The 14,873-nt window shown below is 44.0% G+C and overlaps 1 protein-coding gene across 1 annotated transcript in view; it reads left to right on the top strand.

Annotated features, from left to right (window-relative positions):
* The window catches only part of LOC115465223 (zinc finger protein 850-like), a 29,282-nt gene extending 14,858 nt beyond the window's left edge, over nucleotides 1-14,424 (top strand). The window contains exon 3 of the mRNA XM_030195660.1: nucleotides 12,020-14,424. Within this exon, the coding sequence (XP_030051520.1) occupies nucleotides 12,020-14,424 (2,405 nt within the window). The remainder of the gene's footprint in view (nucleotides 1-12,019) is intronic.
* The last annotated feature ends 449 nt before the right edge of the window (nucleotides 14,425-14,873 follow it).

The raw sequence follows: 14,873 nt of genomic DNA, 5'->3' as shown, positions 1-14,873 counted from the left end.
GCTTTGGAAGCTCTATTGCTGATAGAAGTACTTCAGGGTTTGGTGTTGTTAGGAACACTGCAGATTTGGCTGTTAGAAGTACTTCTGGTGTTTGTGCTGTTGGGAGCATTTCAGTCTTTGCTATTGTGTTTGGTGCTTTGGAAGCACTTTTGGTTTACGTGTTTAGCTTCCCTGTTTTTTCCCTTGTGGCTCCCCTGTCTTCCCTTTTAGTGCTAGGAGCTCTTCTGGTTGTTTGGTGCGTGGGAGCACCTTAGTTAGTTTAGTGTTGTAGAGCTTCTGTAGCTTGGTGCTCAGAGAACCTGTGTTAGGTCTGCTGAAGTGTGGTGCCTAGGAAGCACCTTTTATTAGCTTATGTGTTTAGCTTCCCTGCCTTTCCCTTGTAACTCCCCTGCTTTTCTTTTTGGTGCTGTGAGAAGCACTCCTGTTAGGTCAGTGCCTAGGGGCACTCCTGTTAGTATAGGGCTTAGGAAGTCCTTTTGTTAGTTTACTGTTAGGAACACTTCTGTTGGTTTAGGGCTTGGGAACACTTACAGTGGTGGAAATAAGTATTTGATCCCTTGCTGATTTTGTAAGTTTGCCCACTGACAAAGACATGAGCAGCCCATAATTGAAGGGTAGGTTATTGGTAACAGTGAGAGATAGCACATCACAAATTAAATCCGGAAAATCACATTGTGGAAAGTATATGAATTTATTTGCATTCTGCAGAGGGAAATAAGTATTTGATCCCCCACCAACCAGTAAGAGATCTGGCCCCTACAGACCAGGTAGATGCTCCAAATCAACTCGTTACCTGCATGACAGACAGCTGTCGGCAATGGTCACCTGTATGAAAGACACCTGTCCACAGACTCAGTGAATCAGTCAGACTCTAACCTCTACAAAATGGCCAAGAGCAAGGAGCTGTCTAAGGATGTCAGGGACAAGATCATACACCTGCACAAGGCTGGAATGGGCTACAAAACCATCAGTAAGACGCTGGGCGAGAAGGAGACAACTGTTGGTGCCATAGTAAGAAAATGGAAGAAGTACAAAATGACTGTCAATCGACAAAGATCTGGGGCTCCACGCAAAATCTCACCTCGTGAGGTATCCTTGATCATGAGGAAGGTTAGAAATCAGCCTACAACTACAAGGGGGGAACTTGTCAATGATCTCAAGGCAGCTGGGACCACTGTCACCACGAAAACCATTGGTAACACATTACGACATAACGGATTGCAATCCTGCAGTGCCCGCAAGGTCCCCCTGCTCCGGAAGGCACATGTGACGGCCCGTCTGAAGTTTGCCAGTGAACACCTGGATGATGCCGAGAGTGATTGGGAGAAGGTGCTGTGGTCAGATGAGACAAAAATTGAGCTCTTTGGCATGAACTCAACTCGCCGTGTTTGGAGGAAGAGAAATGCTGCCTATGACCCAAAGAACACCGTCCCCACTGTCAAGCATGGAGGTGGAAATGTTATGTTTTGGGGGTGTTTCTCTGCTAAGGGCATAGGACTACTTCACCGCATCAATGGGAGAATGGATGGGGCCATGTACCGTACAATTCTGAGTGACAACCTCCTTCCCTCCGCCAGGGCCTTAAAAATGGGTCGTGGCTGGGTCTTCCAGCACGACAATGACCCAAAACATACAGCCAAGGCAACAAAGGAGTGGCTCAGGAAGAAGCACATTAGGGTCATGGAGTGGCCTAGCCAGTCACCAGACCTTAATCCCATTGAAAACTTATGGAGGGAGCTGAAGCTGCGAGTTGCCAAGCGACAGCCCAGAACTCTTAATGATTTAGAGATGATCTGCAAAGAGGAGTGGACCAAAATTCCTCCTGACATGTGTGCAAACCTCATCATCAACTACAGAAGACGTCTGACCGCTGTGCTTGCCAACAAGGGTTTTGCCACCAAGTATTAGGTCTTGTTTGCCAGAGGGATTAAATACTTATTTCCCTCTGCAGAATGCAAATAAATTCATATACTTTCCACAATGTGATTTTCCGGATTTAATTTGTGATGTGCTATCTCTCACTGTTACCAATAACCTACCCTTCAATTATGGGCTGCTCATGTCTTTGTCAGTGGGCAAACTTACAAAATCAGCAAGGGATCAAATACTTATTTCCACCACTGTAGGTCAGTTTAGGATTTAGGAGTACTTCTGTTTCCAGTCCTGGTCCCTGTGTCATCCGGTATCCGGTAAGTCCTGCCGGCCACTCGAACCCAAGGGCTCAACTCTTGGGGGGGCAGTGGCTAAATGCAGGTGAAGCTGTACGGACCAGTCCAGTGTGTTCCGGTCCGGTGTGTGTTTCAGTCCAGTGTGTTCCGGTCCGGTGTGTGTGCCAGTCCAGTGTTCCAGTCCTGTGTCCTCCAGTCCGGGGGATTCCAGTCCTTATGTTCCGGCTCGCTGGGCGGTGCCTGCAATCCTTGCCGGTGCCGGTGTGCTTGCCCAGTGTTGGTGGGTGGGTTTTGCCTGCTGCTGTCGCTCCTCGTCAGCAGCCCAAGGGCTCACGTTTGCTCCAGAGCCCGGGCCCGCGGGCTCTGAACCTGAGAACCTGACAGCCATGTTCAGTTTCAGGTGGCGGTTGGACATCCAGGCAGCAATGTCGGATAAGCAGGCCGATACTTTGGCCTGGGTTTCCGCAGTGATGTCTGGTGTGGAGCGATAAAGCTGGGTGTCATCAGCATAAAGATGATATTGGAAACCATGAGATGAGATCAGGGAGCCCAGGGAAGAGGTGTAGATTGAAAAAAGAAGGGGTCCAAGGACCGATCCTTGAGGAACTCCAACAGAGAGCGGGATGGGAGTGGAGGAAGAGCCGTGAGAATGTACTCTGAAGGTATGGTGGGAGAGATAAGAGGCGAACCAGGAGAAGACAGAGCCCTGGAACCCAAATAAGGACAGTGTGGCAAGGAGTATGTGGAGACAGCCTTGTCAACAGACTCAGAGGACATGATGGAAGGGAGGAGATCAGAGATACTAGAGTATAAGGTGGGAGGGTCAACAGCCTGGAGATTCCTGGAAGTAGTGGTTAGTGTTGGGCGGGACTGAGGGGGAGGGTGATGAAGTGTGAAGGTGATCAGGTGTCTGCTATAATTGCCCCATGATCCCCAACTTTTAATGAAAGAGCTCAGGCTCTACACATCAATGTTGCCTTGTCATAGATTCTGTGACTGGTTGCAGGGGGCCTGGCTATTGTGGGGTGGGTCCCTCAGTGATCACTCCACCCCTGAAGGGTGGCCTTGCATTGAGTATCGGCACCTTTTCCATTGTCTGCTAAAATCGACCCATGGTCTCCAAGTTTTGATGAAAAAGCTCAGGCTCTACACACCAATTCTGCCTTGTCATAGATTCTGTGACTGGTTGCAGGGGCCTGGCTATTTTGGGATGGAACCCTCAGTGATCACCCCACCCCTGAAGAGTGGCCTGGCATTTGAGTACCGGCACCTCTTTTGCTAGAAAAAACACACTGCTAAAAACTACAGCCTAAGATGGGTGTAAAGCCTGAATAAATAGCCATGCCTATTAATGAGAGGGGATAGGGAATTGGTATTGTTGCACAGTTTTTAATGTTCGCTGTAGAATCTATCCATGAGCTGTTAAAGGATATTGGGGGCTATAGAAAAGAAACTGCAGTTTTGGCTCCTCCTCCCTTCCCTAATAATTGTGGCTGTGTCGGTGGGTTACAGGTTGGTTAGAATGGATGGGTGAGGGTTAATAGTGAGTGGTGGAAGCACTGATTATGGGGAGGGTTAATGTGTGAGGGTGTAAGAATTTGAGAGAATTCCACAGTTAGGGGAGATTAGTAATGTATTGGGTAGGTATAATGTATTGAGACAATCACAGGCCAGATAAACTGTTTCGACTACTTGGTTGAATATTGGTTACAGAAACAACAGGAAGTGATGAATTCTGCGCAGATGCACACTTCACTTTCTAGAGGGAATTATAGAAATGAATACAACAGCTAGTATGACTAGTCACATTTCTCTCTCTTTAGCTAACAGTTGTGTCTATATATCGGGCAGTTTTCTTATGACTCGGCCAAAACGTGTCCTGGTGGATACCATGATCTGCAGCAGTTTCATACTGTGGCCCAGGTTTTGGGGAGTGTGGATTCCTGGTCGGGGCATTCTTTTTTAGGGTTTCCTGGTTGTGTAGTACCTCTTCGGTTCCGGTAACCAAAGGTACCCTTACCTAGTAGTGCAATCCAGATCATTCACTGCAATTGGGGTCTCATGACTCAAGCCACACTGAGCCCGCAAATAGGTGGGAAAATGTGGGATACAAATGCAATAAAATAAATAAATGAAGTCAAATATGTCTGTGCATTCTCTGCTCCGATCCATCCTCTCTTTTGACTTAGAACAGGTTTTAACAAATTGTGTTTCTGTGATTGTATCATCTAATTTGAAACTTTATCAGCCATCGAGAACTTTGAGATCAGTGCAAAAATATTTATTAGGTGTTCCTTTTTTTTATTCAGTCAGACTTGATGAGTATAGTTCTTTTATTTTTTGTTATTGGTCCTAGACTGTGGAATTCTGTACCCTGTGAGTTAAGAGTAATTCAGAATTTAGCACAATTTAAGAAGGATTTGAATACCTATATTTATCAGTTATATGGTGTAATGTAAGAGAAAGTTATATGGTGTAATGTAAGAGAATGAACAAGTAATGTGTAATTCCTTAGCACAGGCAGGAGATGAATTCTGTAACTGGTGGGTTGTGTCCATCTACCAGCAGGTGGAGATAGATTACTAGCTGAAGTGAGTGATCCTGGATGACCAGCCCCTCCAAGAACCAGTATGTCTGTATCTCCTGCAGGTAGGTGGTGGACGACTTCTCGCCAGCTCCTGGATTCTTCGTGTTTGGGGCGACTCCTGGGCAAATTTTAGCCAGTTGAGTTTGGGGGCAATAGGCTACTTGGAGCCATCCTTAGAGGTATACCTAGTTTTGGGTCCCTGCCTTACCCCAGGTCCCCTTGCCTCCCAGTGTCCGCTTCTGGCTGGTACCTTCCTCACCATTAAAAAAAAAAAAAAGACTAAGACTGTGCAGTTGGAGTAAAAAAAAAAAAAAAAGCTGTCAGATGAGGGAGTGAGCAGAAACAGGACGCACAGTAAGTTTTTTACTGGGAAAAAAAACAACAAAAAACAAAGGACCCAGTGTCGGGTTCTGGGCCATGCTGTCTGTAATCATCGGGCTGCCTTTATTTTATGATCACCTCCTTCCCGCGGGGTAGGGGTTGGCGTTAGAGTTTATGGCAGCAGAGGTAGTCAAGCGGTGTTCTGCTGCAGAAACAGAAGATCCACAGCGGGCCTTTGTGTGGCGGGCTGCCCTTTCCAGGAGACAGTGTTTCTTCTGCGGAGGCTTCCAATTCCCGCATGGACACCTTGAGCACCTGCACCACTTTGCTTGCAGTTCCCAATGCAGCTCCCGCCAGTCAGTTCATGGCGGTTTCTGAGCTCCCGCCAGTCAGCTCATGGCGGTATCTGAGCCTTTGCACTGTTTGGTGAGTTTACCGCTCACTGCAGGAATTTCTTCCTCTGCTATGGCAGCTGCCCCAGGGACCTCCTCAGGGGTTGGGGGCTCTAGGGAGGGGTTTTCCCTGGAGTCTATTCTTCTCCTGCACCAAGCATACATGTTAGAGGGCCCTGCCTCGGTCCCAGCTTTAGAGTTTTTCTATGCCCTCAGAGACTTCTGCTGAGGTTTGGGGGACTGTTGGTAATGCTGCCTCTGAGGTTCCTGCTCGTAAGAGAAGGAGAACTTCCTCTCTGTCTCGGAGATAGCGTCATTGGGCCCCTGTACTCCCTTGCCTTTGCTTGCCTTTCTTTTGGGGGACTCCTTTCATCCCTCTCAGGTGGTTGAGTTGGAGGAGGGCGAGTTGGAGCAAGAGAGGAGCCCAATGACCCTTCTGCCGTCCTGGTGTTTCATAGGGATGAGCTGCCGTCTTTTATCTCTAATGCCTTAGTGGCTTTAATTGCTGACCCTACAGCATTGGTCAATCCCAGGATGGCTAGCATGAGAAAACAGTCTAAGGCATTTCCCGTGCACAAGGCCATCCAGGAACTTATTTCAGCTCAGTGGTCAGACTTTGAGGGGAACTTCAAGGTCTCCAAGGCGATGGGCTGCCTTTATCCGGTTGTCGTGGACCAGGCAGACAAGTTTGTCCTTCCTTCTGTGGATGCCTTGGTAACGGCAGTTACCAAGAAGACTATTGTCCCAGTGAAAGGATATCAAGGATATGCAGGACCAGCACCTTGAGGCTTCCCTCAAGTGTGCCTTTGAGGTGTCCACATTGGCTCTTCAGGCTTCGGTTAGTAGGTCGTATGTGTCCAGGGCATGCCTCAGTTGGCTTCAGCAGTCTCTAGAACAAAACCCGGATGCGGGTTTGGCCTTGGGATCTCTTGTGCCCCACATGGAGTTGGGACTGGCTTATCTAGCTGACTCCCTTTATGATCTAGTTTGGACTTAAGTCAAGCAGATGGTGCTTGTGGTTTCTTCTTGTCAGTTATTGTGGCTGCGCCATTGGGCGGTGGATCTGGCATCCATGCAGAGGCTCACTGGGTTGCCTTTCGGGGCCAGCTCCTCTTTGGAGAGGATTTGGAAAAGATTGTGAAGGATTTGGGGGACTCCAAGGGTCAGTGCCTCCTTGAGGACAAACCCAAGTCTGCCCCGTGGACTGGGACTGTGCGGCCTCACCTGAGAGAGGCTCGCCATTACCATCCCAGTCGCCCTGCATCAACTTTTCAGCACCCCCGTTTTCAGCAGCAGCCTTTCTTTCATCCAGGAGTTGCAGACCGGGCTTCCCAATGATGGAGTTCGGGTCCATTTTTCTATACACAAGATAGGGGATCAGCTGACTCTTCTATGAAGAGTGGGCCAAGATTACCAGAGACCACTGGGTTCTGGATATTATCGGAGAAGTCTACAAGCTAGAGTTCTCTATGCCTGTCAGCGATGCATTTTTGGAGTTCCGATTCACTACCGCCTCCAACAGGACGGCGGTCAAGACCACTCTACACTCCCTGTTGGATCTTGGGGCAGTGGTGCCTGTTCTGCTTGTGCGGGGAGTTGTTCCATTTATTTCGTAGTTCCTTGAAAAGGTGGATTCTTTCATCCTGTCCTTGAACTCTGCAAAGTGAATCAATTCTTGAGGGTCCAGCATTTTTGCATGGAAACACTGCGATCAGTCGTGGCCACAGTGCAGCCAGGAGAATTTCTAATGGCTTTGAATCTCAAAGAGGCTTATCTCCATATCTCTATTTGGCCTCCGTATCAGCACTTCCTGTGCTTTGCCATTCTGAGGTGCCATTTCCAGGTTCGGCCCCTGCCCTTTGGCCTGTCACAGCCCGGTGCCTTCTCCAAGGTTATTGTGGTCGTGGCGGTGTTTCTGTGGAAGGAAGGCATCTGAGTACATCCCACCCTGGATGACTGGTTGATTCGAGAGGACTCTGTTCAAGAGAGTTGCAGTTCCACCGACCTTGTCCTTTCCGTGCTGCAGTCTTTGGACTGTATAATCAATCTTCCCAAAAGCCACCTAATTTCTTCGCAGACTTTGGACTACCAGGAAGTTCACTTCAACACAGCACAGGGCTGTGTCTTCTTGCTGGAGAAGCGGAGGGGCAAACTCCGCTCTCAGATTTCCAACCTCCTGCAGTTGTCAAGTCCTCATGCCTGGGATTATATTTAAGTGTTGGGCTCCATGGCTGTGACCCTGGAGGTAGTTCCATGGGCGAGGGCACAAATGTGACCTCTGCAGTCTTCACTGCTGAGCAGATGGTCGCTGGTTTCTCAGGATTATCGGTGCCACCTTCCGTGGTTACCCCAGGCCTGACTCAGTATGGCCTGGTGGCTTCTAGATCTCCACTTGATGAAGGACATGTCTCTTGCACCTCCACGGTGGGTGGTTGTTGTGATGGATGCCAGCCTCTTAAGTTTAAATAAGCTATAAATAAACTTATACAACAGCTAGCATGATCTGTCATAGTAGGTACTGAGTATAATGCGGTTAGTAATACATAAGGGATATAGCTTGAGGTGGAGGGCTTAGTAATGTGTGGGGGAGGTAGGGAAAGTTGGGAATAGCAATATGATTGAGACGGATAATAAGAGGGACTAATAGAGGGGTATTAATATGTGGGGAGATTATGCAGGGGCTAGCTTGCTAATCACACCCAGAGTGATTATAGGAAATCTAATATAGAGTTCTTATCCCAGGAGTGGGTTCTTCGATTTTCATCCCTGATATTATATCCCACATTGAACGAGGGCAACAGCTGTACAGGAAAGATGAGCTGGAATTGGAGGAAAGAGAAACTGAGAAATGCATCTGTTCAGGTGAGTTAACTAATGTGAGGGACTAATAAACTGCTGGTCTGAAGAATAGAATGAGCAGCGGCTCTGCCAGGACAACTAAGTTATTTTATGTATTTAACAGTATTTGATATACCACCAGGTACAAAGATTAATAATAATAAATGTTTTAAAACCCGAGAGAGAGGATAGAGAAAATGGGTCTATGAAGCAACTGATTGCGAGCTAGTGTAGGAACCATAGGTCAGTTGAAAAAGCTGGGTCTTGATGATTTTATTTTTTTGTAATTGGGATCTTGACTAGGTACTTGTGACCTGGATTGGCCACTGTTGGAAACAGGATACTGGGCTTGATGAACCTTCAGTCTGTCCCAGTGTCCCAGTATGGCAGTTCTTATGGTAGTGGGAACGAAGTTCTACAGTTGTGGACCGATATAGCTAAATGCACAATCTTGAGAAATGTCAAGTCTTGGAAGTAGGTGGCAAGAAAAGGAGAACCTATTCAAAGGAATGTTAGTAGCATGATGGAAGATACAGGATAAGAAGATTATTGAGGTAGTCAGGGGCTTATAGACAGCAAAATATTCAGCCACACACATGGTGTGGGTGATGTCATCCAGCAGTACAGACATGGAGTTTTTCTTAAATAGCTATAAAAAAGGCTGCAAGGCTTTTATCAGCCCCTAATAGCTTAGACTATCCCACTCCAGAATAGGAGACAGGAGAGACTGGCTGATGTTGAAATTAGGCAACTTAGTTTTCTTTGTGAACAAGTAGGATATATTGTGAATCTAAATGAAAATTGGGGTGGGGGCTGACAATGGGAGGCAACATTTTAAAGAGAAGGCAATCTAAAATAACAAGTACAGAAGATATTCAGAGGTTTTGCAATTGGCAATGCCTCCCAAGACAGATTTGTACAAGAAGTGTATGGGGTGTTTAGGGTTATATGTAGTTAAGGAAGATATACACTTGGAGATGAATATGTGGGGTATTTGTGCGTTTGTGTAGGGGGTTGTGAGGGTGGGAGTGATTGATGGAGGGGTGTTACATAGGGGGGTTGGGGGTATTTACTACTACTACTAATCATTTCTATAGCACTACTAGATGTACGCAGCGTTGCACACATTATATGGAGGTACTTTCTCTGTCCCTAGAGGGCTCACAGTCTTAAGGTTTTGTACCTGGGACAATGGAGGGTTAAGTGACTTGCCCAAAGTCACAAGGAGCTGCAGTGGGAATTGAACCCAGGTTGCCAGGATCAAAGCCCACTGCACTAATCATTAGGCCATTATTGACAGTATATTTTTGTGTTTGTAGATAGGAAATGTGGTTGAGAAGGTGTTTGCAAGAAGGTGTCTGAGAGGGTATCAATGTATGTGTATAGGTGAGGGATGGAAGTGAGATGAATGTGAATGGGATTGTTTGGATGTTTATCTGGGAGACTAGAGAACAAGAAGAAAGAGGCAATTTAAAAGGGGCTGTTCTTTGTGATTTCCTTATCGTTCTGCTAGACCTGTCCAGGTGCATGGGTTTATGCCACCCTGCCAGAGACAAAACATGGCTTTTCCAGTGATATCATCATTAGTATGAGGAGTGGTGCAGCCTTGGAACTTGACAATATTCTCTGTCTCCAGCAGATGGTGGTACATCTTATACTTGTGCAACATAATTGCTGATTCAGTTCCATGACGTAAAGGCATGCTGTGCTGTCAGATGCTCTTGGAGATCAGCCTATAATGGACATTTCTACTGATTGAGTTAGGCCCCTTGTAGGAGCTCCCAGGGCATCAGCCTATGGGTCTCTGTCTTGGTTGATCCAATGCTGGCAGTTACCGTCTCTTGGGACTCCTGCTAGGTTCCATGGGTTAGGTCGTTGATCAATGGTTTGAGGCTGGATTGGGCCCCTGCACACACCAGTTTTATCTTGTCTTCTTACCTTGGGTTATTTTTAGATTCCTTTCCTCTGTAGGTGTAGGGAATGTAACAAATTTCGGGATTTGGAATGGCAGTTTTCTTCCAGTGCAATTTAAAAAAGAGGCTACTGTGATCTGACCAAGGTATTGGGGTTCAATGAAAATCTGAGATGAAAAAAGTAATTGGGTCTGTAAATTTAGTTGCTAATATATCTAATTGATGACCTTTAAAATGAGAGGACATTCTGTTGAAAAGCGAGAATTGCAAACATTAAGGAATTCTAGGAAATTCTTGGTGTATTGGTTGGTAATGTTTTCAAGATGTAAATTAACATCTCCAACCATAATGATATTATTAATACATGCATTGGATATGAATTCGGTAAGATTAGCCTCAACTAAGTTCCAACAATTAGGAGGATGATATAACAGTAGAAGGCAGATAGGTTTAAATAAAGAATTTCAAGATACAGAACATGTAGCAATTTCCAGATTAGGAGATTGAAATTCAGAGATTGTTTTTACCTCAAAGATTTTTAGATGATAGCTAAACCACCTCCCCCCTTTTTTTTCGCTCTAGGGAAATGAAGAACGGAATAACTGAGTGGGTATACATCTAGAATAATAGGATCATCTTTTGCATGTAGCCAAGTTTCACAGATTATAACAAAATCAAATTGAGCATCAGTTATCCAATCTTTAATAATTACAACTTTGTTAACAACAGATCGAGCATTGACATAACCTACAGACAGAAAAAAATAAGAACAAGTAAAGTTGCTCAACAGTGGGACTTTAATCAAGTGGCCTTTATTACAAAAGGTTTTGGAGCCTTTTTTAGTATGATGTTTAGTAGAAGGCACAATGTTCAGATCATTGTGATTCAAATAGCTAGAAGCAAAACCAGAGGGATTCCTTTGGTGATAAGTTGGTAACCAATAAGGATAATAATATTTCATAGAATATAACACTGGGATAGAAAAATAGGAATCAAACCCATTAGTAGAATGAATTGTTTCTAGATAGAACGAGAAACAAAATTAAAACAATGTAGCAGGACTCTTAGCATTCTTTTAGGAATACTTTGAAACAAGCACTCAACATATGGAAGCAAGAGTGACAGGAAACAGCTATGAGTTCAGTCAGTAAAACTGCAGCGATTATAAAGCTCTAGAGAGTGTACAGGGAAACAGCGGATCCAAATTGCTCAGTTCAAATTTCACAGCAGAGAGAGGATTCCAACGCCTCAGAGTTGGGCTGGTTACTATGGCCAGCTTCTGCTGATGTCAGCAATAGTTAGACCTACTATTGGATTTCCCACTCCTTTCAAATGGCATATGGTCTTCAATTTTAGCCAGGGAAGCACTCTTAGGGGAATGTCCCCAAGCAAATGCTATTCCATCTGCACACAACTTTTATGAGTGTCCCATATCCAGCTAGGGATATATTTAAGCTGTGCCGCTTGATTAAAACATAGTAACATAGTAGATGACGGCAGAAAAAAGACCTGCACGGTCCATCCAGTCTGCCCAGCAAGATAACTCATATGTGCTAATTTTGTGTATACCCTACTTTGATTTGTACCTGTGTTCTTCAGTAGGTACTGCTATACCCCCTTGTTGTCTAAGCTGGTACAGCATTTTCCTTTGCACTTGATAGCAGGATTGGCAAAGCAGTAAACAAATACAGTAACTTGGGGAGAATCACCATCTTAATCACATATATTCACCCCACCCAGGAAATCATCAGCAAACATAATAACACGTGTGCTTTGTTTTTTTGTTTTTTTTTAATCTAGAAAAGGATGAACTTAGAAGTAATAATACAGAGACACATCATTGGAAACTCAGCGAGAATCTGGAAGATAAGGTGTTTGTAGATGAAGTTGGAGTAGATCGATCTTATTATGACGGGGGAAGACAATGCAGGAATCTATGCATCTCAGAAAAGGATCAAAGAGATTCAACAGGAAACTCAGGTCTATGTGAACTAAATGTCAGTAAAGTCACATGCACTGTGGAAAGAGAGAGAAAACAGAGAACAGAACAAAAATGTGTATGCGAGATATGTGAAATTTTCTTCAGAGATCCTGTGACTATGAATCCACAGCAGAGATCCAACATTGAAGAAAGAGCATCTACATTTACAAATTGTGGGGAAGCCTTCAGTCAGAAATCAGAGCATGAACTGGAGAAAACACACATAGAAGTGCAAACTTTGACTTGTTTTCAAGATGGTGAAGGTTTTACTAAGAAGGAAGAACTAATACGACATCAGAATATCAATAAAGAGAAACAGGTCACATGTAGTGAATATAGAGACGACTTCATTAAGAAAACAAATATCAAAAGGCACGAGAACATCCATACAGATAAGAGACTACTTTCACAGTCTGAATGTGTAAAAAGTGTAATTGGCAACAGAAATCTTCTATATCAAAGGAAAATCCAGACTGGTAAGAGACCATTCTCATATTCTGAATGTGAGAGAAGCTTCACTGAGGAAGGGCGATTAATGTCTCATCAGAAAATACATAACGGTGAGAGACTGTTTTCGTGCTCTAAATGTAAGAAAGGCTTCACTTGCAAGAAAAATTTAATAGCTCACCATAAACTGCATATTAGTGAGAAACCATTTTTATGTTCTGAATGTGAGAAAAGCTTCCCTGAGCAGAGATGTCAGAAAATGCACTCTGGTGAAAAACAATTTCCGTGTTCTGAATGTGAAAGAAGCTTCACTGAGGAAAGACGACTAGTATCGCATCAGAAAATACACACTGGTGAAAGACCGTTTTCATGTTCTGAATGTAAGAAATGCTTTACGTGCAAAAAATATTTATCAGCTCACCAGAAAATCCACACTAGAGACATTACAAGGGAGAAACCAGAGAAACTATTTCCATGTTCTGAATGTGGGAAACGCTTTACTTGCAAGAAATATCTCATGGCTCATCAGAAAATCCATATTGGTCAGAGACCCTTTTCATGTTCAGAATGTGAGAAAACCTTCACTTACAAAAGACAACTAATATCTCATCAGAGAATGCACACTGGAGAAAAACCATTTTCTTGTTCTGATTGTGACAAAAGTTTCATTGATAGCAGACAACTAAAATATCATCAGAAAAAGCACACTGAGAAAAACTTCCCTGAGGAGGGACGATTAGTATCTCACCAGAAATTGCTGTCTGGTATAAGAACATTTTCATGTTCTGAATGTGAGAAAAGTTTCCCTGAGAAGAGACAACTAATATTTCATCAGAAGATGCATTCTGATACAAGACCATTTTCATGCTCTGAATGTGAGAAAAGCTTCACTGAGGAAAAAAGACTACTATCTCATCAGAAAATACACACTGGTGAGAGACCGTTTTCATGTTCTGAATGTAAAAAACGCTTCACTTGCAAGAAATATCTAATAGCTCACCAGAAACTCCACATTAGTGGGAGACGATTTTTATGTTCAGAATGCAAGAAAAGTTTCTCTGAGAAGAGGCAACTAAAAGCTCATGAGAAAATGCATGCTGGTGTGAGACCATTTTCATGTTCAGAATGTAAGAAAAATTTTACTGATAGAGGACGGCTAATATATCATCAAAGGATCCACACTAACAGACGGTTTTCATGTTCTGAATGTGAGAAAAGCTTCATTGACGAAGGAAGACTAATATGTCATCAGAAAATGCACACTGGTGAGAGACCATTTTTATGCACTGAATGTAAGAAAGGCTTCACTTGCAAGAGATATGTAATAGCACATCAGAAAATTCACTCCGAGAGACAATTTTCTTGTTCTGAATGTGAGAAAAGGTTTATTGGGAAGAGAGAACTAATACATCACCAGATGACACACAGAGGGGAGAGGGAGAGACCATTCTCTTGTTCTGAATGTGAGAAAAGATTTACTGAGAAGAGACAGCTACTATTTCACCAGATGAAGCACACAGGTGAGAGACCATTTGTGTGCTCTGTATGCGAGAAAAGCTTCAGTGAAAAGAGGCAATTAATATATCACCAGGCAATACACACAGGTGAGAGACCATTTTCGTGCTCTGAATGTAATAAAAGCTTCACTGAGAAGAGACGATTAATATCTCATCATAGATTACACAGTGGAGAAAGACCATTTTCATGCTCTGAATGTGAGAAAACGTTCACTGAGAAGAGACGTCTAACATCTCATCTGAAAATACACTCTGGTTAAAGAGTGGTTTAATATTCTAAGAACTTCGCTTCCAAGAGAAATCTCATACATTACTGGAAAATACACACGAGGCAAGCACCATGGTGAATGTTCTCAGTTAATTTGAGAAACTGAGATCGTGCTCCACATACCCTGGTTTAGGAGTGAGGTTCGTTAGTGTCACAACTAACCCATTTAGAGACTTTGTCTCCAAGAGAAGCTATCTTCATTTTCTGATTGTGAGAAAAGTTTCACTAGCAAGAGAGAGATTGAGATCATCTCCAAAATACCCTGGTGTACAAGTGAGGTTAATTTCTCTCAGAGAATAGGCAAAACTATTCCATTTTGGACATTACCCCCATGGAAAAATTGTCATGTCCTCATTGTGAGAATAGTTTTATGCTTTGTAGAGAAATCAGACTAATATCTATATAATAATTTGTACCTCAAGGTCCTCTGGCTGTCTGTCT

Source organism: Microcaecilia unicolor, chromosome 1 (genome assembly GCF_901765095.1).
Source record: "Microcaecilia unicolor chromosome 1, aMicUni1.1, whole genome shotgun sequence".
Classification (NCBI taxonomy): Eukaryota; Metazoa; Chordata; class Amphibia; order Gymnophiona; family Siphonopidae; genus Microcaecilia; species Microcaecilia unicolor.
The sequence above is the reverse complement of the archived record's forward strand: the minus strand, read 5'-3'. Positions and strand labels throughout refer to the sequence as shown.